The 24,111-nt window shown below is 47.8% G+C and overlaps 1 protein-coding gene across 1 annotated transcript in view; it reads left to right on the forward strand.

Moving 5' to 3' along the window:
* Nucleotides 1–22,700, forward strand: part of LOC141243886 (sialidase-3-like) — a 59,739-nt gene extending 37,039 nt beyond the window's left edge. Inside the window, exons 2-3 of the mRNA XM_073668959.1 lie at nucleotides 21,428–21,635; nucleotides 21,714–22,700. Coding sequence (XP_073525060.1) covers nucleotides 21,428–21,635; nucleotides 21,714–22,700 — 1,195 coding nt within the window. The remainder of the gene's footprint in view (nucleotides 1–21,427; nucleotides 21,636–21,713) is intronic.
* The last annotated feature ends 1,411 nt before the right edge of the window (nucleotides 22,701–24,111 follow it).

Consider the following 24,111-nt stretch of genomic DNA (forward strand, 5'->3'; position numbering starts at 1 on the left):
AGACAGTATCACACAGGATAGGATTAGATACACGGCTCAGCAGACGGTATCACACAGGATAGGATTAGATACACGGCTCAGCAGACAGTATCACACAGGATAGGATTAGATACACGGCTCAGCAGACAGTATCACACAGGATAGGATTAGATACACGGCTCAGCAGACGGTAACACACAGGATAGGATTAGATACACGGCTCAGCAGACAGTATCACACAGGATAGGATTAGATACACGGCTCAGCAGACAGTATCACACAGGAGAGGATTAGATACACAGCTCAGCAGACAGTATCACACAGGAGAGGATTAGATACACGGCTCAGCAGACAGTATCACACAGGAAAGGGTTAGATACACAGCTCAGCAGACAGTATCACACAGGAGAGGATTAGATACACAGCTCAGCAGATAGTATCACACAGGAGAGGATTAGATACACAGCTCAGCAGATAGTAACACACAGGATAGGATTAGATACACGGCTCAGCAGACAGTATCACACAGGATAGGATTAGATACACGGCTCAGCAGACAGTATCACACAGGATAGGATTAGATACACGGCTCAGCAGACGGTAACACACAGGATAGGATTAGATACACGGCTCAGCAGACGGTATCACACAGGATAGGATTAGATACACGGCTCAGCAGACAGTATCACACAGGAGAGGGCTAGATACACGACTCAGCAGACAGTATCACACAGGAGAGGGTTAGATACACGGTTCAGCAGACAGTATCACACAGGATAGGATTAGATACACGGTTCAGCAGACAGTATCACACAGGATAGGATTAGATACAGCTCAGCAGACATTATCACACAGGATAGGATTAGATACACGGCTCAGCAGATAGTATCACACAGGAGAGGGTTAGATACACGGCTCAGCAGACAGTATCCCACAGGATAGGATTAGATACACGGTTCAGCAGACAGTATCACACAGGATAGGATTAGATACATGGCTCAGCAGACAGTATCACACAGGATAGGATTAGATACAGCTCAGCAGACAGTATCACACAGGATAGGATTAGATACACGGCTCAGCAGACAGTATCACACAGGATAGGATTTGATACAGCTCAGCAGACAGTATCACGCAGGATAGGATTAGATACACGGCTCAGCAGACAGTATCACACAGCATAGGATTAGATGCACGGCTCAGCAGACAGTATCACACAGCATAGGATTAGATACACGGCTCAGCACACAGTATCACACAGGATAGGATTAGATACACGGCTCAGCAGACGGTATCACACATGATAGGATTAGATACACGGCTCAGCAGACAGTATCACACAGGATAGGATTAGATACACAGCTCAGCAGACAGTGTCACACAGGATAGGATTAGATACACGGCTCAGCAGACGGTATCACACATGATAGGATTAGATACACGGCTCAGCAGACAGTATCACACAGCATAGGATTAGATACACGGCTCAGCAGACAGTGTCACACAGGATAGGATTAGATACACGGCTCAGCACACAGTATCACACAGGATAGGATTAGATACACGGCTCAGCAGACGGTATCACACATGATAGGATTAGATATACGGCTCAGCAGACGGTATCACACATGATAGGATTAGATACACGGCTCAGCAGACAGTATCACACAGGAGAGGATTAGATACACAGCTCAGCAGACAGTATCACACAGCATAGGATTAGATACACGGCTCAGCAGACAGTATCACACAGGAGAGGATTAGATACTCAACTCAGCAGACAGTATCACACAGCATAGGATTAGGTACACGGCTCAGCAGACAGTATCACACAGCATAGGATTAGATACACAGCTCAGCAGACAGCATCACACAGCATAGGATTAGATACACGGCTCAGCACACAGTATCACACAGGATAGGATTAGATACATAGCTCAGAAGACAGTATCACACGTGAGAGGATTAGATACACGGCTCAGCAGACAGTATCACACAGCATAGGATTAGATACACGGCTCAGCACACAGTATCACACAGGATAGGATTAGATACACGGCTCAGCAGACGGTATCACACAGGATAGGATTAGATACACGGCTCAGCAGACAGTATCACACAGGATGGGATTAGATACACAGCTCAGCATACAGTATCACACAGGATACGATTAGATACACAGCTCAGCAGACAGTATCACACAGGACAGGATTAGATACAGCGGTCAGCAGACGGTATCACACAGGATAGGATTAGATAAACGGGTCAGCAGACGGTATCACACAGGATAGGATTAGATACACGGCTCAGCAGACAGTATCACACAGGATGGGATTAGATACACAGCTCAGCATACAGTATCACACAGGATACGATTAGATACACAGCTCAGCAGACAGTATCACACAGGATAGGATTAGATACACGGCTCAGCAGACGGCATCACACAGAATAGGATTAGATACACGGCTCAGCAGACAGTATCACACAGGATAGGATTAGATACACGGCTTAGCAGACAGTATCACACAGGATAGGATTAGATACACGGCTCAGCAGACAGTATCACACAGGAGAGGATTAGATACATGGCTCAGCAGACGTTATCACACAGGATAGGATTAGATACACATCTCTGCAGACAGTATCACACAGGATAGAATTAGATACACGGCTCAGCACACAGTATCACACAGGATAGGATTAGATACACGGTTCAGCAGACGGTATCACACAGGATAGGATTAGATACCCGGCTCAGCACACAGTATCACACAGGATAGGATTAGAAACACGGCTCAGCAGACAGTATCACACAGTATAGGATTAGATACACGGCTCAGCAGACAGTATCACACAGCATAGGATTAGATACACGGCTCAGCAGACGGTATCACACACGATAGGATTAGATACCCGGCTCAGCAGACGGTATCACACAGGATAGGATTAGATACACTGCTCATCACACAGTATCACACAGTATAGGATTAGATACACGGCTCAGCACACAGTATCACACAGTATAGGATTAGATACACGGCTCAGCAGACAGTATCATACAGGAGAGGATTAGATACACGGCTCAGCAGACAGTATCACACAGGATAGGATTAGATACACGGCTCAGCAGACAGTATCACACAGGACAGGATTAGATACACGGCTCAGCAGACAGTATCACACAGGACAAGATTAGAAACACGGCTCAGCAGACAGTATCGCACAGGTTAAGATTAGATACACGGGTCAGCAGACGGTATCACACAGGATAGGATTAGATACATGGCTCAGCAGGCAGTATCACACAGGATAGGATTAGATACACGGCTCAGCAGACGGTATCACACAGGATAGGATTAGATACACAGCTCAGCAGACAGTATCACACAGGATAGGATTAGATACACGGGTCAGCAGATGGTATCACACAGGATAGGATTAGATACATGGCTCAGCAGACAGTATCACACAGGATAGGATTAGATACACGGCTCAGCAGACAGTATCACACAGGATAGGATTAGATTCACGGCTCTGGAGACGGTATAACACAGGATAGGATTAGATACATGGCTCAGCAGACAGTATCACACAGGATAGGATTAGATACACGGCTCAGCAGAGAGTATCACACAGGATAGGATTAGGTACACGGCCCAGCAGATAGCATCACACAGGATAGGATTAGATACACGGCTCAGCAGACAGTATCACACAGCATAGGATTAGATACACGGCTCAGCAGACAGTATCGCACAGAATAGGATTAGATACACAGCTCAGCAGACGGTATCACACAGCATAGGATTAGATACACAGCTCAGCATATAGTATCACACAGGAGAGGATTAGATACACAGCTCAGCAGACAGTATCGCACAGCATAGGATTAGATACACAGCTCAGCAGACGATATCACACAGCATAGGATTAGATACACGGCTCAGCAGACATTATCACACAAAATAGGATTAGATACAGGGCTCAGCAGACAGTATCATACAGGATAGGATTAGATACACGGCTCAGCAGACAGTATCACACAGGATAGGATTAGATACACAGCTCAGCAGACAGTTTCACACAGGAAAGGATTAGATACACGGCTCAGCAGACAGTATCACACAGGAGAGGATTAGATACACGGCTCAGCAGACAGTATCACACAGGATAGGATTAGATACACGGCTCAGCAGACAGTATCACACAGGATAGGATTAGATACACGGCTCAGCAGACAGTATCACACAGGATAGGATTAGATACACGGCTCAGCAGACAGTATCACACAGGAAGGGATTAGATACACAGCTCAGCATACAGTATTACACAGGATACGTTTAGATACACAGCTCAGCAGACAGTATCACACAGGATAGGATTAGATACACGGCTCAGCAGACAGTATCACACAGGATAGGATTAGATACACGGCTCAGCAGACGGTATCACACAGGATAGGATTAGATACACGGGTCAGCAGACGGTATCACACAGGATAGGATTAGATACATGGCTCAGCAGACAGTATCACACAGGATAGGATTAGATACACAGCTCCGCAGACAGCATCACACAAAATAGGATTAGATACACGGCTCAGCAGACAGTATCACACAGGATAGGATTAGATACACGGCTCAGCAGACAGTATCACACAGGATAGGATTAGATACACGGCTCAGCAGACAGTATCACACAGCATAGGATTAGATACACGGCTCAGCAGACGGTATCACACAGGGTAGGATTAGATACACGGCTCGGCAGACAGTATCACACAGGAGAGGATTAGATGCACGGCTCAGCAGACAGTATCACACAGGATAGGATTAGATACACGGTTCAGCAGACGGTATCACACAGGAGAGGATTAGATACACTGCTCGGCAGACAGTATCACACAGGAGAGGATTAGATACACGGCTCAGCACACAGTATCACACAGGATAGGATTAGATACACGGCTCAGCAGACAGTATCACACAGGATATGATTAGATACACGGCTCAGCAGACAGTATCACACAGGATAGGATTAGATACACGGCTCAGCACACAGTATCACACAGTATAGGATTAGATACAGGCTCAGCAGACAGTATCATACAGGAGAGGATTAGATACACGGCTCAGCAGACAGTATCACACAGGATAGGATTAGATACACGGCTCAGCAGACGGTATCACACAGGATAAGATTAGATACACTGCTCAGCAGACAGTATCACACAGGATAGGATTAGATACACGGCTCAGCAGACAGTATCACACAGGATAGGATTAGATACACGGCTCAGCAGACAGTATCACACAGGAGAGGATTAGATACACGGCTCAGCAGACAGTATCACACAGGATAGGATTAGATACACGGCTCAGCAGACAGTATCACACAGGATAGGATTAGATACACGGCTCAGCAGACAGTATCACACAGGACAGGATTAGATACACGGCTCAGCAGACAGTATCACACAGGATAAGATTAGATACACGGCTCAGCAGACAGTATCACACAGGAGAGGGTTAGTTACACGGCTCAGCAGACAGTATCACACAGGAGAGGGTTAGATACACGGCTCAGCAGACAGTATCACACAGGAGAGGATTAGATACACGGCTCAGCAGTCAGTATCACACAGGATAGGAATAGATACACGGCTCAGCAGACAGTATCACACAGGATAGGATTAGATACACGGCTCAGCAGACAGTATCACACAGGATAGGAATAGATACACGGCTCAGCAGACAGTATCACACAGGAGAGGGTTAGATACACGGCTCAGCAGACAGTATCACACAGGAGAGGGTTAGATACACGGCTCAGCAGACAGTATCACACAGGAGAGGATTAGATACACGGCTCAGCAGACAGTATCACACAGGATAGGATTAGATACCGCTCAGCAGACAGTATCACACAGGATAGGATTAGATACACAGCTCAGCAGAGAGTATCACACAGGATAGGATTAGATACACGGCTCAGCAGACGGTATCACACAGCATAGGATTAGATACACGGCTCAGCAGACAGTATCACACAGGATAGGATTAGATACACGGCTTAGTAGACGGTATCACACAGGATAGGATTAGATACACGGCTCAGCAGACGGTATCACACAGGATAGGATTAGATACATGGCTCAGGAGACAGTATCACACAGGATAGGATTAGATACACGGCTCAGCAGACAGTATCACACAGGATAGGATTAGATACACGGCTCAGCAGACGGTATCACACAGGATATGATTAGATACACGGATCAGGAGACAGTATCACACAGGATAGGATTAGATACACGGCTCAGCAGACGGTATCACACAGGATAGGATTAGATACATGGCTCAGCAGACAGTATCACACAGGATAGGATTAGATACACGGCTCAGCAGACGGTATCACACAGGAAAGGATTAGATACACGGCTCAGCAGACAGTATCACACAGGATAGGATTAGATACACGGCTCAGTAGACAGTATCACACAGGAGAGGGTTAGATACACGGCTCAGCAGACAGTATTACACAGGAGAGGATTAGATACACAGCTCAGCAGACAGTATCACACAGTAGAGGATTAGATACACAGCTCAGCAGACAGTATCACACAGGAGAGGATTAGATACACAGCTCAGCAGATAGTATCACACAGGAGAGGATTAGATACACAGCTCAGCAGATAGTATCACACAGGATAGGATTAGATACACGGCTCAGCAGACAGTATCACACAGGAGAGGATTAGATACACAGCTCAGCAGACAGTATCACAAAGGACAGGATTAGATACACAGCTCAGCAGACAGTATCACACAGGAGAGGATTAGATACACGGCTCAGCAGACAGTATCACACAGGAGAGGATTAGATACACAGCTCAGCAGATAGTATCACACAGGATAGGATTAGATACACGGCTCAGCACACAGTATCACACAGGATAGGATTAGATACATGGCTCAGCAGACGGTATCACACAGGATAGGATTAGATACACGACTCAGCAGACAGTATCACACAGGATAGGATTAGATACACGGCTCAGCAGACAGTATCACACAGGATAGGATTAGATACACGGCTCAGCAGACAGTATCACACAGGATATAATTAGATACACGGTTCAGTAGACAGTATCACACAGGATAGGATTAGATACACGGCTCAGCAGACGGTATCACACTGGATAGGATTAGATACACGGCTCAGCAGACAGTATCACACAGGATAGGATTAGATACACGGCTCAGCAGACAGTATCACACAGGATAGGATTAGATACACGGCTCAGCAGACGGTATCACACAGGACAGAATTAGATACATGGCTCAGAAGACAGTATCACACAGGATAGGATTAGATACACAGCTCAGCAGACGGTATCACACAGGATAGGATTAGATACACAGCTCAGCAGACAGTATCACACAGGATAGGATTAGATACACGTCTCAGCAGACAGTATCACACAGGATAGGATTAGATACATGGCTCAGCAGACAGTATCACACAGGATAGGATTAGATACAGCTCAGCATACAGTATCACACAGGATAGGATTAGATACACGGCTCAGCAGACGGTATCACACAGGATAGGATTAGATACACGGCTCAGAAGACAGGATCACACAGGATAGGATTAGATACACAGCTCAGCAGACGGTATCACACAGGATAGGATTAGATACACAGCTCAGCAGACAGTATCACACAGGATAGGATTAGATACACGGCTCAGCAGACAGTATCACACAGGATAGGATTAGATACATGGCTCAGCAGACAGTATCACACAGGATAGGATTAGATACAGCTCAGCATACAGTATCACACAGGATAGGATTAGATACACGGCTCAGCAGACGGTATCACACAGGATAGGATTAGATACACGGCTCAGCAGACAGTATCACACAGGAGAGGGTTAGATACACGGCTCAGCAGACAGTATCACACAGGATAGGATTAGATACACGGCTCAGCATACAGTATCACACAGGATATGATTAGATACAGCTCAGCAGACAGTATCACACAGGATAGGATTAGATACAGCTCAGCAGACAGTATCACACAGGAGAGGATTAGATACACAGCTCAGCAGACAGTATCACACAGGAGAGGATTAGATACACGGCTCAGCAGACAGTATCACACAGGAGAGGATTAGATACACGGCTCAGCAGACGGTATCACACAGGTTAGGATTAGATACACAGCTCAGCAGACAGTATCACACAGGAGAGGATTAGATACACGGCTCAGCAGACAGTATCGCACAGGAGAGGATTAAATACACGGCTCAGCAGACAGTATCACACAGGAGAGGATTAGATACACAGCTTAGCAGATAGTATCACACAGGATAGGATTAGATACACGGCTCAGCACACAGTATCACACAGGATAGGATTAGATACATGGCTCAGCAGACGGTATCACACAGGATAGGATTAGATACACGACTCAGCAGACAGTATCACACAGGATAGGATTAGATACACGGCTCAGCAGACAGTATCACACAGGATAGGATTAGATACACGGCTCAGCAGACAGTATCACACAGGATAGAATTAGATACACGGTTCAGTAGACAGTATCACACAGGATAGGATTAGATACACGGCTCAGCAGACAGTATCACACAGGATAGGATTAGATACACGGCTCAGCAGACAGTATCACACAGGATAGGATTAGATACACGGCTCAGCAGACGGTATCACACAGGACAGGATTAGATACATGGCTCAGAAGACAGTATCACACAGGATAGGATTAGATACACAGCTCAGCAGACGGTATCACACAGGATAGGATTAGATACACAGCTCAGCAGACAGTATCACACAGGATAGGATTAGATACACGTCTCAGCAGACAGTATCACACAGCATAGGATTAGATATACGGCTCAGCAGACAGTATCACACAGGATAGGATTAGATACATGGCTCAGCAGACAGTATCACACAGGATAGGATTAGATACAGCTCAGCATACAGTATCACACAGGATAGGATTAGATACACGGCTCAGCAGACGGTATCACACAGGATAGGATTAGATACACGGCTCAGCAGACAGGATCACACAGGATAGGATTAGATACACAGCTCAGCAGACGGTATCACACAGGATAGGATTAGATACACAGCTCAGCAGACAGTATCACACAGGATAGGATTAGATACACGGCTCAGCAGACAGTATCACACAGGATAGGATTAGATACATGGCTCAGCAGACAGTATCACACAGGATAGGATTAGATACATGGCTCAGCAGACAGTATCACACAGGATAGGATTAGATACACGGCTCAGCAGACAGTATCACACAGGATAGGATTAGATACAGCTCAGCATACAGTATCACACAGGATAGGATTAGATACACGGCTCAGCAGACGGTATCACACAGGATAGGATTAGATACACGGCTCAGCAGACAGTATCACACAGGAGAGGGTTAGATACACGGCTCAGCAGACAGTATCACACAGGATAGGATTAGATACACGGCTCAGCATACAGTATCACACAGGATAGGATTAGATACAGCTCAGCAGACAGTATCACACAGGATAGGATTAGATACAGCTCAGCAGACAGTATCACACAGGAGAGGATTAGATACACAGCTCAGCAGACAGTATCACACAGGAGAGGATTAGATACACGGCTCAGCAGACAGTATCACACAGGAGAGGATTAGATACACAGCTCAGCAGATAGTATCACACAGGATAGGATTAGATACACGGCTCAGCAGACAGTATCACACAGGATAGGATTAGATACACGGCTCAGCAGACAGTATCACACAGGGTAGGATTAGATACATGGCTCAGCAGAGAGTATCACACAGGAGAGGGTTAGATACACGGCTCAGCAGACAGTATCACACAGGATAGGATTAGATACACGGCTCAGCAGACGGTATCACACTGGATAGGATTAGATACACGGCTCAGCAGACAGTATCACACAGGATAGTATTAGATACACGGCTCAGCAGACAGTATCACACAGGATAAGATTAGATACACGGCTCAGCAGACGGTATCACACAGGATAGGATTAGATACATGGCTCAGCAGAGAGTATCACACAGGATAGGATTAGATACACGGCTCAGCAGACGGTATCACACTGGATAGGATTAGATACACGGCTCAGCAGACAGTATCACACAGGATAGGATTAGATACACGGCTCAGTAGACAGTATCACACAGGATAAGATTAGATACACGGCTCAGCAGACAGTATCACACAGGAGAGGATTAGATACACGGCTCAGCAGACAGTATCACACAGGATAGGATTAGATACACGGCTCAGCAGACGTATCACACAGGACAGGATTAGATACATGGCTCAGAAGACAGTATCACACAGGATAGGATTAGATACACAGCTCAGCAAACGGTATCACACAGGATAGGATTAGATACACAGCTCAGCAGACAGTATCACACAGGATAGGATTAGATACACGGCTCAGCAGACAGTATCACACAGGAGAGGGTTAGATACACGGCTCAGCAGACAGTATCACACAGGAGAGGGTTAGATACACGGCTCAGCAGACAGTATCACACAGGATAGGATTAGATACACGGCTCAGCAGACAGTATCACACAGGATATGATTAGATACATGGCTCAGCAGACAGTATCACACAGGATAGGATTAGATACACGGCTCAGCAGATAGTATCACACAGGAGAGGATTAGATACATGGCTCAGCAGACAGTATCACACAGGATAGGTTTAGATACACAGCTCAGCAGACAGTGTCACACAGGATAGGATTAGATACAGCTCAGCATACAGTATCACACAGGATAGGATTAGATACATGGCTCAGCAGACAGTATCACACAGGATAGGATTAGATACACGGCTCAGCAGACGGTATCACACAGGAGAGGATTAGATACATGGCTCAGCAGACAGTATCACACAGGATAGGATTAGATACACGGCTCAGCAGAGAGTATCACACAGGATAGGATTAGATACACGGCTCAGCAGACAGTATCACACAGGATAGGATTAGATACACGGCTCAGCAGACAGTATCACACAGGATAGGATTAGATACAGCTCAGCATACAGTATCACACAGGATATGATTAGATACACGGCTCAGCAGACAGTATCACCCAGGAGAGGGTTAGATACACGGCTCAGCAGACAGTATCACACAGGATAGGATTAGATACACGGCTCAGCAGACGGTATCACACAGGAGAGGATTAGATACATGGCTCAGCTGAGAGTATCACACAGGATAGGATTAGATACACGGCTCAGCAGACGTTATCGCACAGGATAGGATTAGATACATTGCCCAGCAGATAGTATCACACAGGATAGGATTAGATACACAGCTCTGCAGACAGTATCACATAGAATAGAATTAGATACACGGCTCAGCAGACAGTATCACACAGGAGAGGATTAGATACACGGCTCAGCAGACAGTATCACACAGGATAGGATTGGATACACGGCTCAGCAGACAGTATCACACAGCATAGGATTAGATACACGGCTCAGCAGACAGTATCACGTAGGATAGGATTAGATACACGGCTCAGCAGACAGTATCACGTAGGATAGGATTAGAAACACGGCTCAGCAGACAGTATCACACAGGAGAGGATTAGATACACAGCTCAGCAGATAGTATCACACAGGATAGGATTAGATATCCGGCTCAGCACACAGTATCACACAGTATAGGATTAGATACACGGCTCAGCAGACAGTATCACACAGGATAGGATTAGATACACGGCTCAGCACACAGTATCACACAGTATAGGATTAGATACACGGCTCAGCACACAGTATCACACAGTATAGGATTAGATACCCGGCTCAGCACACAGTATCACACAGTATAGGATTAGATACACGGCTCAGCAGACAGTATCACACAGTATAGGATTAGATACACGGCTCAGCAGACAGTATCACACAGGAGAGGATTAGATACACGGCTCAGCAGACAGTATCACACAGGATAGGATTAGATACACGGCTCAGCAGACGGTATCACACAGGATAGGATTAGATACCCGGCTCAGCAGACGGTATCACACAGGATAGAGTTAGATACACTGCTCAGCACACAGTATCACACAGTATAGGATTAGATACACGGCTCAGCACACAGTATCACACAGTATAGGATTAGATACACGGCTCAGCAGACAGTATCATACAGGAGAGGATTAGATACACGGCTCAGCAGACAGTATCACACAGGATAGGATTAGATACACGGCTCAGCAGACAGTATCACACAGGATATGATTAGATACACGGCTCAGCAGACAGTATCACACAGGAGAGGGTTAGATACACGGCTCAGCAGACAGTATCACACAGGAGAGGATTAGATACACGGCTCAGCAGTCAGTATCACACAGGATAGGTTTAGATACACAGCTCAGCAGACAGTGTCACACAGGATAGGATTAGATACAGCTCAGCATACAGTATCACACAGGATAGGATTAGATACATGGCTCAGCAGACAGTATCACACAGGATAGGATTAGATACACGGCTCAGCAGACAGTATCACACAGGAGAGGATTAGATACACGGCTCAGCAGACAGTATCACACAGGAGAGGGTTAGATACACGGCTCAGCAGACAGTATCACACAGGAGAGGATTAGATACACGGCTCAGCAGACAGTATCACACAGGAGAGGGTTAGATACACGGCTCAGCAGACAGTATCACACAGGATAGGAATAGATACACGGCTCAGCAGACAGTATCACACAGGAGAGGGTTAGATACACGGCTCAGCAGACAGTATCACACAGGAGAGGGTTAGATACACGGCTCAGCAGACAGTATCACACAGGAGAGGATTAGATACACGGCTCAGCAGACAGTATCACACAGGATAGGATTAGATACATGGCTCAGCAGACAGTATCACACAGGATAGGATTAGATACCGCTCAGCAGACAGTATCACACAGGATAGGATTAGATACACAGCTCAGCAGAGAGTATCACACAGGATAGGATTAGATACACGGCTCAGCAGACGGTATCACACAGCATAGGATTAGATACACGGCTCAGCAGACAGTATCACACAGGACAGGATTAGATACACGGCTCAGCAGACGGTATCACACAGGATAGGATTAGATACACGGCTCAGCAGACGGTATCACACAGGATAGGATTAGATACACGGCTCAGGAGACAGTATCACACAGGATAGGATTAGATACACGGCTCAGCAGACAGTATCACACAGGATAGGATTAGATACACGGCTCAGCAGACGGTATCACACAGGATATGATTAGATACACGGATCAGGAGACAGTATCACACAGGATAGGATTAGATACACGGCTCAGCAGACGGTATCACACAGGATAGGATTAGATACATGGCTCAGCAGACAGTATCACACAGGATAGGATTAGATACACGGCTCAGCAGACGGTATCACACAGGATAGGATTAGATACACGGCTCAGCAGACAGTATCACACAGGATAGGATTAGATACACGGCTCAGTAGACAGTATCACACAGGAGAGGGTTAGATACACGGCTCAGCAGACAGTATCACACAGGAGAGGATTAGATACACAGCTCAGCAGACAGTATCACACAGTAGAGGATTAGATACACAGCTCAGCAGACAGTATCACACAGGAGAGGATTAGATACACAGCTCAGCAGATAGTATCACACAGGAGAGGATTAGATACACAGCTCAGCAGATAGTATAACACAGGATAGGATTAGATACACGGCTCAGCAGACAGTATCACACAGGAGAGGATTAGATGCACAGCTCAGCAGACAGTATCACACAGGACAGGATTAGATACACAGCTCAGCAGACAGTATCACACAGGAGAGGATTAGATACACGGCTCAGCAGACAGTATCACACAGGAGAGGATTAGATACACGGCTCAGCAGACAGTATCACACAGGAGAGGATTAGATACACGGCTCCTCAGATAGTATCACACAGGAGAGGATTAGATACACAGCTCAGCAGATAGTATCACACAGGATAGGATTAGATACACGGCTCAGCACACAGTATCACACAGGATAGGATTAGATACATGGCTCAGCAGACGGTATCACACAGGATAGGATTAGATACACGACTCAGCAGACAGTATCACACAGGATAGGATTAGATACACGGCTCAGCAGACAGTATCACACAGGATAGGATTAGATACACGGCTCAGCAGACAGTATCACACAGGATAGAATTAGATACACGGTTCAGTAGACAGTATCACACAGGATAGGATTAGATACACGGCTCAGCAGACGGTATCACACTGGATAGGATTAGATACACGGCTCAGCAGACAGTATCACACAGGATAGGATTAGATACACGGCTCAGCAGACAGTATCACACAGGATAGGATTAGATACACGGCTCAGCAGACGGTATCACACAGGACAGGATTAGATACATGGCTCAGAAGACAGTATCACACAGGATAGGATTAGATACACAGCTCAGCAGACGGTATCACACAGGATAGGATTAGATACACAGCTCAGCAGACAGTATCACACAGGATAGGATTAGATACACGTCTCAGCAGACAGTATCACACAGGATAGGATTAGATACATGGCTCAGCAGACAGTATCACACAGGATAGGATTAGATACAGCTCAGCATACAGTATCACACAGGATAGGATTAGATACACGGCTCAGCAGACGGTATCACACAGGATAGGATTAGATACACGGCTCAGCAGACAGGATCACACAGGATAGGATTAGATACACAGCTCAGCAGACGGTATCACACAGGATAGGATTAGATACACAGCTCAGCAGACAGTATCACACAGGATAGGATTAGATATACGGCTCAGCAGACAGTATCACACAGGATAGGATTAGATACATGGCTCAGCAGACAGTATCACACAGGATAGGATTAGATACAGCTCAGCATACAGTATCACACAGGATAGGATTAGATACACGGCTCAGCAGACAGTATCACACAGGATAGGATTAGATACAGCTCAGCATACAGTATCACACAGGATAGGATTAGATACACGGCTCAGCAGACGGTATCACACAGGATAGGATTAGATACACGGCTCAGCAGACAGTATCACACAGGAGAGGGTTAGATACACGGCTCAGCAGACAGTATCACACAGGATAGGATTAGATACACGGCTCAGCATACAGTATCACACAGGATAGGATTAGATACAGCTCAGCAGACAGTATCACACAGGATAGGATTAGATACAGCTCAGCAGACAGTATCACACAGGAGAGGATTAGATACACAGCTCAGCAGACAGTATCACACAGGAGAGGATTAGATACATGGCTCAGCAGACACTATCACACAGGAGAGGATTAGATACACGGCTCAGCAGACAGTATCACACAGGAGAGGATTAGATACACGGCTCAGCAGACAGTATCACACAGGAGAGGATTAGATACACGGCTCAGCAGACGGTATCACACAGGTTAGGATTAGATACACAGCTCAGCAGACAGTATCACACAGGAGAGGATTAGATACACGGTTCAGCAGACAGTATCGCACAGGAGAGGATTAAATACACGGCTCAGCAGACAGTATCACACAGGAGAGGATTAGATACACAGCTTAGCAGATAGTATCACACAGGATAGGATTAGATACACGGCTCAGCACACAGTATCACACAGGATAGGATTAGATACATGGCTCAGCAGACGGTATCACACAGGATAGGATTAGATACACGACTCAGCAGACAGTATCACACAGGATAGGATTAGATACACGGCTCAGCAGACAGTATCACACAGGATAGGATTAGATACACGGCTCAGCAGACAGTATCACAGAGGATAGAATTAGATACACGGTTCAGTAGACAGTATCACACAGGATAGGATTAGATACACGGCTCAGCAGACGGTATCACACTGGATAGGATTAGATACACGGCTCAGCAGACAGTATCACACAGGATAGGATTAGATACACGGCTCAGCAGACAGTATCACACAGGATAGGATTAGATACACGGCTCAGCAGACGGTATCACACAGGACAGGATTAGATACATGGCTCAGAAGACAGTATCACACAGGATAGGATTAGATACACAGCTCAGCAGACGGTATCACACAGGATAGGATTAGATACACAGCTCAGCAGACAGTATCACACAGGATAGGATTAGATACACGTCTCAGCAGACAGTATCACACAGCATAGGATTAGATATACGGCTCAGCAGACAGTATCACACAGGATAGGATTAGATACAGCTCAGCATACAGTATCACACAGGATAGGATTAGATACACGGCTCAGCAGACGGTATCACACAGGATAGGAGTAGATACACGGCTCAGCAGACAGGATCACACAGGATAGGATTAGATACACAGCTCAGCAGACGGTATCACACAGGATAGGATTAGATACACAGCTCAGCAGACAGTATCACACAGGATAGGATTAGATACACGACTCAGCAGACAGTATCACACAGGATAGGATTAGATACATGGCTCAGCAGACAGTATCACACAGGATAGGATTAGATACAGCTCAGCATACAGTATCACACAGGATAGGATTAGATACACGGCTCAGCAGACAGTATCACACAGGATAGGATTAGATACAGCTCAGCATACAGTATCACACAGGATAGGATTAGATACACGGCTCAGCAGACGGTATCACACAGGATAGGATTAGATACACGGCTCAGCAGACAGTATCACACAGGAGAGGGTTAGATACACGGCTCAGCAGACAGTATCACACAGGATAGGATTAGATACACGGCTCAGCATACAGTATCACACAGGATAGGATTAGATACAGCTCAGCAGACAGTATCACACAGGATAGGATTAGATACAGCTCAGCAGACAGTATCACACAGGAGAGGATTAGATACACAGCTCAGCAGACAGTATCACACAGGAGAGGATTAGATACATGGCTCAGCAGACACTATCACACAGGAGAGGATTAGATACACGGCTCAGCAGACAGTATCACACAGGAGAGGATTAGATACACAGCTCAGCAGATAGTATCACACAGGATAGGATTAGATACACGGCTCAGCAGACAGTATCACACAGGATAGGATTAGATACACGGCTCAGCAGACAGTATCACACAGGATAGGATTAGATACATGGCTCAGCAGAGAGTATCACACAGGAGAGGATTAGATACACGGCTCAGCAGACAGTATCACACAGGATAGGATTAGATACACGGCTCAGCAGACGGTATCACACTGGATAGGATTAGATACACGGCTCAGCAGACAGTATCACACAGGATAGTATTAGATACACGGCTCAGCAGACAGTATCACACAGGATAAGATTAGATACACGGCTCAGCAGACGGTATCACACAGGATAGGATTAGATACATGGCTCAGCAGAGAGTATCACACAGGATAGGATTAGATACACGGCTCAGCAGACGGTATCACACTGGATAGGATTAGATACACGGCTCAGCAGACAGTATCACACAGGATAGGATTAGATACACGGCTCAGTAGACAGTATCACACAAGATAAGATTAGATACACGGCTCAGCAGACAGTATCACACAGGATAGGATTAGATACACGGCTCAGCAGACAGTATCACACAGGACAGGATTAGATACATGGCTCAGAAGACAGTATCACACAGGATAGGATTAGATACACAGCTCAGCAAACGGTATCACACAGGATAGGATTAGATACACAGCTCAGCAGACAGTATCACACAGGATAGGATTAGATACACGGCTCAGCAGATAGTATCACACAGGATAGGTTTAGATACACAGCTCAGCAGACAGTGTCACACAGGATAGGATTAGATACAGCTCAGCATACAGTATCACACAGGATAGGATTAGATACACGGCTCAGCAGACAGTATCACACAGGATAGGATTAGATACACGGCTCAGCAGACGGTATCACACAGGAGAGGATTAGATACATGGCTCAGCAGACAGTATCACACAGGATAGGATTAGATACACGGCTCAGCAGAGAGTATCACACAGGATATGATTAGATACACGGCTCAGCAGACAGTATCACACAGGATAGGATTAGATACACGGCTCAGCAGACAGTATCACACAGGATAGGATTAGATACAGCTCAGCATACAGTATCACACAGGATAGGATTAGATACACGGCTCAGCAGACAGTATCACACAGGATAGGATTAGGTACACGGCTCAGCAGACAGTATCACCCAGGAGAGGGTTAGATACACGGCTCAGCAGACAGTATCACACAGGATAGGATTAGATACACGGCTCAGCAGACGGTATCACACAGGAGAGGATTAGATACATGGCTCAGCTGAGAGTATCACACAGGATAGGATTAGATACACGGCTCAGCAGACAGTATCACACAGGATAGGATTAGATACACGGCTCAGCAGACGTTATCGCACAGGATAGGATTAGATACATTGCCCAGCAGATAGTATCACACAGGATAGGATTAGATACACAGCTCTGCAGACAGTATCACATAGAATAGAATTAGATACACGGCTCAGCACACAGTATCACACAGGATAGGATTAGATACACGGTTCAGCAGACGGTATCACACAGGATAGGATTAGATACACGGCTCGGCAGACAGTATCACACAGGATAGGATTAGATACACGGCTCAGCAGACAGTATCACACAGCATAGGATTAGAAACACGGCTCAGCAGACAGTATCACACAGGATAGGATTAGATACACGGCTCAGCAGACAGTATCACACAGCATAGGATTAGATACACGGCTCAGCAGACGGTATCACACAGGATAGGATTAGATACACGGCTCGGCAGACAGTATCACACAAGATAGGATTAGATACACGGCTCAGCAGACAGTATCACACAGGAGAGGATTAGATACACGGCTCAGCAGACAGTATCACACAGGATAGGATTGGATACACGGTTCAGCAGACAGTATCACACAGCATAGGATTAGATACACGGCTCAGCAGACAGTATCACGTAGGATAGGATTAGATACACGGCTCAGCAGACAGTATCACACAGGAGAGGATTAGATACACAGCTCAGCAGATAGTATCACACAGGATAGGATTAGATATCCGGCTCAGCACACAGTATCACACAGGATAGGATTAGATACACGGCTCAGCAGACGGTATCACACAGGATAGGATTAGATACACGGCTCAGCAGACAGTATCACACAGGAGAGGGTTAGATACACGGCTCAGCAGACAGTATCACACAGGATAGGATTAGATACACGGCTCAGCATACAGTATCACACAGGATAGGATTAGATACAGCTCAGCAGACAGTATCACACAGGAGAGGATTAGATACACAGCTCAGCAGACAGTATCACACAGTAGAGGATTAGATACATGGCTCAACAGACACTATCACACAGGAGAGGATTAGATACATGGCTCAGCAGACGGTATCACACAGGTTAGGATTAGATACACGGCTCAGCAGACAGTATCACACAGGATAGGATTAGATACACGGCTCAGCAGAGAGTATCACACAGGATAGGATTAGATACACGGCTCAGCAGACGGTATCACACAGGATAGGATTAGATACACGGCTCAGCAGACAGTATCACACAGGATAGGATTAGATACATGGCTCAGCAGACAGTATCACACAGGATAGGATTAGATACACGGCTCAGCAGACAGTATCACACAGGATAGGATTAGATACACGGCTCAGCAGACAGTATCACACAGGATAGGATTAGATACACGGCTCAGCAGAGAGTATCACACAGGATAGGATTAGATACACAGCTCAGCAGATAGTATTACACAGGATAGGATTAGATACACGGCTCAGCAGACAGTATCACACAGGAGAGGATTAGATACACAGCTCAGCAGATAGTATCACACAGGATAGGATTAGATACACGGCTCAGCAGACAGTATCACACAGGATAGGATTAGATACACGGCTCAGCAGACAGTATCACACAGGATAGGATTAGATACACGGCTCAGCAGAGAGTATCACACAGGAGAGGATTAGATACACGGCTCAGCAGATGGTATCACACAGGATAGGATTAGATACACGGCTCAGCAGACAGTATCACACAGGATAGGATTAGATACACGGCTCAGCAGACAGTATCACACAGGATAGGATTAGATACACGGCTCAGCAGAGAGTATCACACAGGATAGGATTAGATACACGGCTCAGCAGACAGTATCACACAGGAGAGGATTAGATACACGGCTCAGCAGACGTTATCACACAGGATAGGATTAGATACACGGCTCAGCAGACAGTATCACACAGGATAGGATTAGATACACGGCTCAGCAGACGGTATCACACAGGATAGGATTAGATACACGGCTCAGCAGACGGTATCACACAGGATAGGATTAGATACACGGCTCAGCAGACGGTATCACACAGGATAGGATTAGATACACGGCTCAGCAGACGGTATCACACAGGATAGGATTAGATACACGGCTCAGCAGACAGTATCACACAGGATAGGATTAGATACACGGCTCAGCAGACAGTATCACACAGGAGAGGATTAGATACACGGCTCAGCAGACAGTATCACACAGGAGAGGATTAGATACACGGCTCAGCAGACAGTATCACACAGGATAGGATTAGATACACGGCTCAGTATCACACAGGAGAGGATTAGATACACAACTCAGTATCACAGGATAGGATTAGATACACGGCTCAGTATCACACAGGATAGGATTAGATACATGCCTCCGTGTCACAGGATAGGATTAGATTCATGGCTCAGTATCACAGGATAGGATTAGATACACTGCTTTGTATCATACAGGATAAGATTAGATACACGGCTCAGTATCACAGGATAGGATTAGATACACGGCTTTGTATCACACAGGATAGGATTAGATACATGGCTCAGTATCACAGGATAGGATTAGATACACGGCTTTGTATCACACAGGATAGGATTAGATACACGGCTCAGTATCACAGAGGATAGGATTAGATACACAGCTCTGTATCACACAGGATAGGATTATATACACGGCTCCGTATCACAGGATAGGATTAGATACACGGCTCTGTATCACAGAGGATAGGATTAGATACACAGCTCTGTATCACACAGGATAGGATTATATACACGGCTCCGTATCACAGGATAGGATTAGATACACGGCTCAGTATCACAGAGGATAGGATTAGATACACGGCTCAGTATCACAGGATAGGATTAGATACACATTTCAGTATCACACAGGATTAGATACAGGTTGCTCTCGGCTGTCAGTCTCGTGTATCCGCTGTCCTGCAGGTTCGGGTACAGACATGTCGGGGGCGCTCTCTCTGGACTCGGTGACCCTGTTCCAGCAGGATCCTGGCGGTGTGACGTATCGTATCCCGGCTCTGCTCTTCTTCCCTCCATCTTCTTGGCCTTGGCGGAGAAGCGCTCGTCCCCCGATGATCAGGACGCCCTGTACCTGGTGGTGCGGCGCGGTCGGGTGCAGCGCGGGGAGGTGCAGGTACCGACTCCTCATGTCACCTCTCTCCGCGTCTGATCTTGTGACTTTCCAACGTCTCCATCTGTTTTGCCTCCTTAGTGGGAAGACGCAATGCCGGTGAGCCACGCCAAGTTACCGGGGCACCGGACCATGAACCCCTGCCCGCTGTACCATCCCGACACCGACACCGTCTTCCTCTTCTTCGTCTGTGTAAAAAGCGAAATCTCCGAGTTCCGGCAAATCATAACCGGCCGAAATGCCGCCCGGCTCTGCTACGTCACCAGCCGCGACCACGGCCAATCGTGGAGCCTACCGAAAGACGTGACGGAGGAGGTCCTGGGTGAGGACCTGAAGAGCTGCGCCACCTTGACGGTTGGCCCCGGTCACGGCGTCTGCTCTCCGTCGGGCAGGCTGATCGTGCCCGCGTACCTGTACTACATCCACTCCCGCGTCTGCGGCCTGCCCGTCCCCTGGAAGACCAAGCCCCACTCATTCATCTTCTACAGCGACGACCGCGGAGAGAGCTGGCACAAGGGCAGCGGACTGTGGCGGCAGAAGACAGGGGAGTGCGAGGTGGCCGAGGTGACCTGCAGCAGCGGCAACGACCTCCTGTACTGCAGCGCCAGGACCGGTCAGCGCTACCGGGTGGAGGCGACCAGCAGCCCCCAGTCCATGGAGTTCACAGATGCCCACTACAATAAAAGCCTGTGTGAGCCGCCTCATGGCTGCCAGGGCAGTGTGGTGAGCTACAGGCCTCCGGAGGCAACTCAGGACGAGGCGGACGGCGGGGAAGAGTCGCCCCTTCAGCATAGCGTCACGTCCTGGCTCCTCTACTCCCATCCCACCAGCAGCCGGGGCCGCGTGGACTTAGGAGTCTACTTGAATAAATCACCCCTTGTGCCGTCCACCTGGACCCCACCGTGGGTCATCAACGAGGGTCCCAGCGGGTACTCGGACCTGGCGGTGTGCCAGGACACTCACTCCTTCGCCTGCTTATTTGAATGCGGAAAGGACGCGGTGTGCGAAAAGATCGTCTTCCGGAGGTTCACGATGGACGAGCTGCTGAACAATTCCTCTAAGCCCTAATCACGAGTGTCGGGGCCTCCGCCAAGTCTCCGGGTGCCAAAAGTAACCCAGTATAGGAATGCACTGAGGGGCCACAAGATGGCGCCATCCACCACTCTCCTGACCCCCGATACACGCTCTCATACTGCTCATTGGATGGTGTCTGATCCCCCCCTGTAATTAACAGGTTCTATCCACTCCTCTCTATCATGGACACCTTAAAGGGATCTTCCCATGAACTATATCATCCCCATCCACGTGTCTGATGCCGTCTCTGACCAGCACCACCTCACCCTCTGGAGCCGTCTCTGCCCAGCAACTCCTCACCCTCCGGAGCCGTCTCTGCCCAGCACCTCCTCATGCTCTGGAGCCGTCTCTGTCCTGCACCTTCTCACCCTCCGGAGTCGTCTCTGCCCTTCACCTCCTCACCCTCCGGAGCCGTCTCTGCCCTGAACTTCCTCACCCTTCGGAGCCCTCTCTGCCCTGCACCTCCTCACCCTCCGGAGTCTTTTCTGCCCTTCACCTCCTCACCCTCCGGAGCCGTCTCTGCCCAGCAACTCCTCACCCTCCGGAGTCGTTTCTGCCCTTCACCTCCTCACCCTCCGGAGTCGTCTCTGCTCTGCACCTCCTCACCCTCTGGAGCCGTCTGTGTCCTTCACCTCCTCATCCTCCGGAGCCGTATCTGCCCTTCACCTCCTCACCCTCCCGAGCCGTATCTGCCCAGCACCACCTCACCCTTCAGAGCCGTCTCTGCCCAGCACCTCCTCACCCTCCGGAGCCGTCTCTGCTCTGCACCTCCTCACCCTCCGGAGCCGTCTCTGCCCTGAACCTCTTCACCCTCCGGAGCCGTCTCTGCCCACCACCACCTCACCCTCCGGAGCCGTCTCTGCCCACCACCACCTCACCCTCTGGAGCCGTCTCTGCCCAGCAACTCCTCACCCTCCGGAGTCGTCTCTGCCCTGCACCTCCTCACCCTCCGGAGCCGTCTCTGTTCTGCAACTCCTCACCCTCCGGAGCTGTCTCTGTCCTGCACCTCCTCACCCTCCGGAGCCGTCTCTGTCCTGCACCTCCTCACCCTTCAGAGCCGTCTCTGCCCAGCACCTCTCCCTCCGTAGACGTCTCTGCTCTGCAACTCCTCACCCTCCGGAGCTGTCTCTGTCCTGCACCTCCTCACCCTCCGGAGCCGTCTCTGTCCTGCACCTCCTCACCCTTCAGAGCCGTCTCTGCCCAGCACCTCTCCCTCCGTAGACGTCTCTGCTCTGCACCTCCTCACCCTCCGGAGCCGTCTCTGCCCTGAACCTCCTCACCCTTCGGAGTCGTCCCTGACCTTAACCTCCTCACCCTCCGGAGCCGTCTGTGTCCTGCACCTCCTCACCCTCCGGAGTTGTCTCTGCCCAGCACCACCTCACCCTCCGGCATCGTATCTGCTCTG

Source organism: Phyllobates terribilis, unplaced genomic scaffold (assembly GCF_046119375.1).
Source record: "Phyllobates terribilis strain yellow unplaced genomic scaffold, ASM4611937v1 Scaffold_2__4_contigs__length_985480577, whole genome shotgun sequence".
Lineage (NCBI taxonomy): Eukaryota > Metazoa > Chordata > Amphibia > Anura > Dendrobatidae > Phyllobates > Phyllobates terribilis.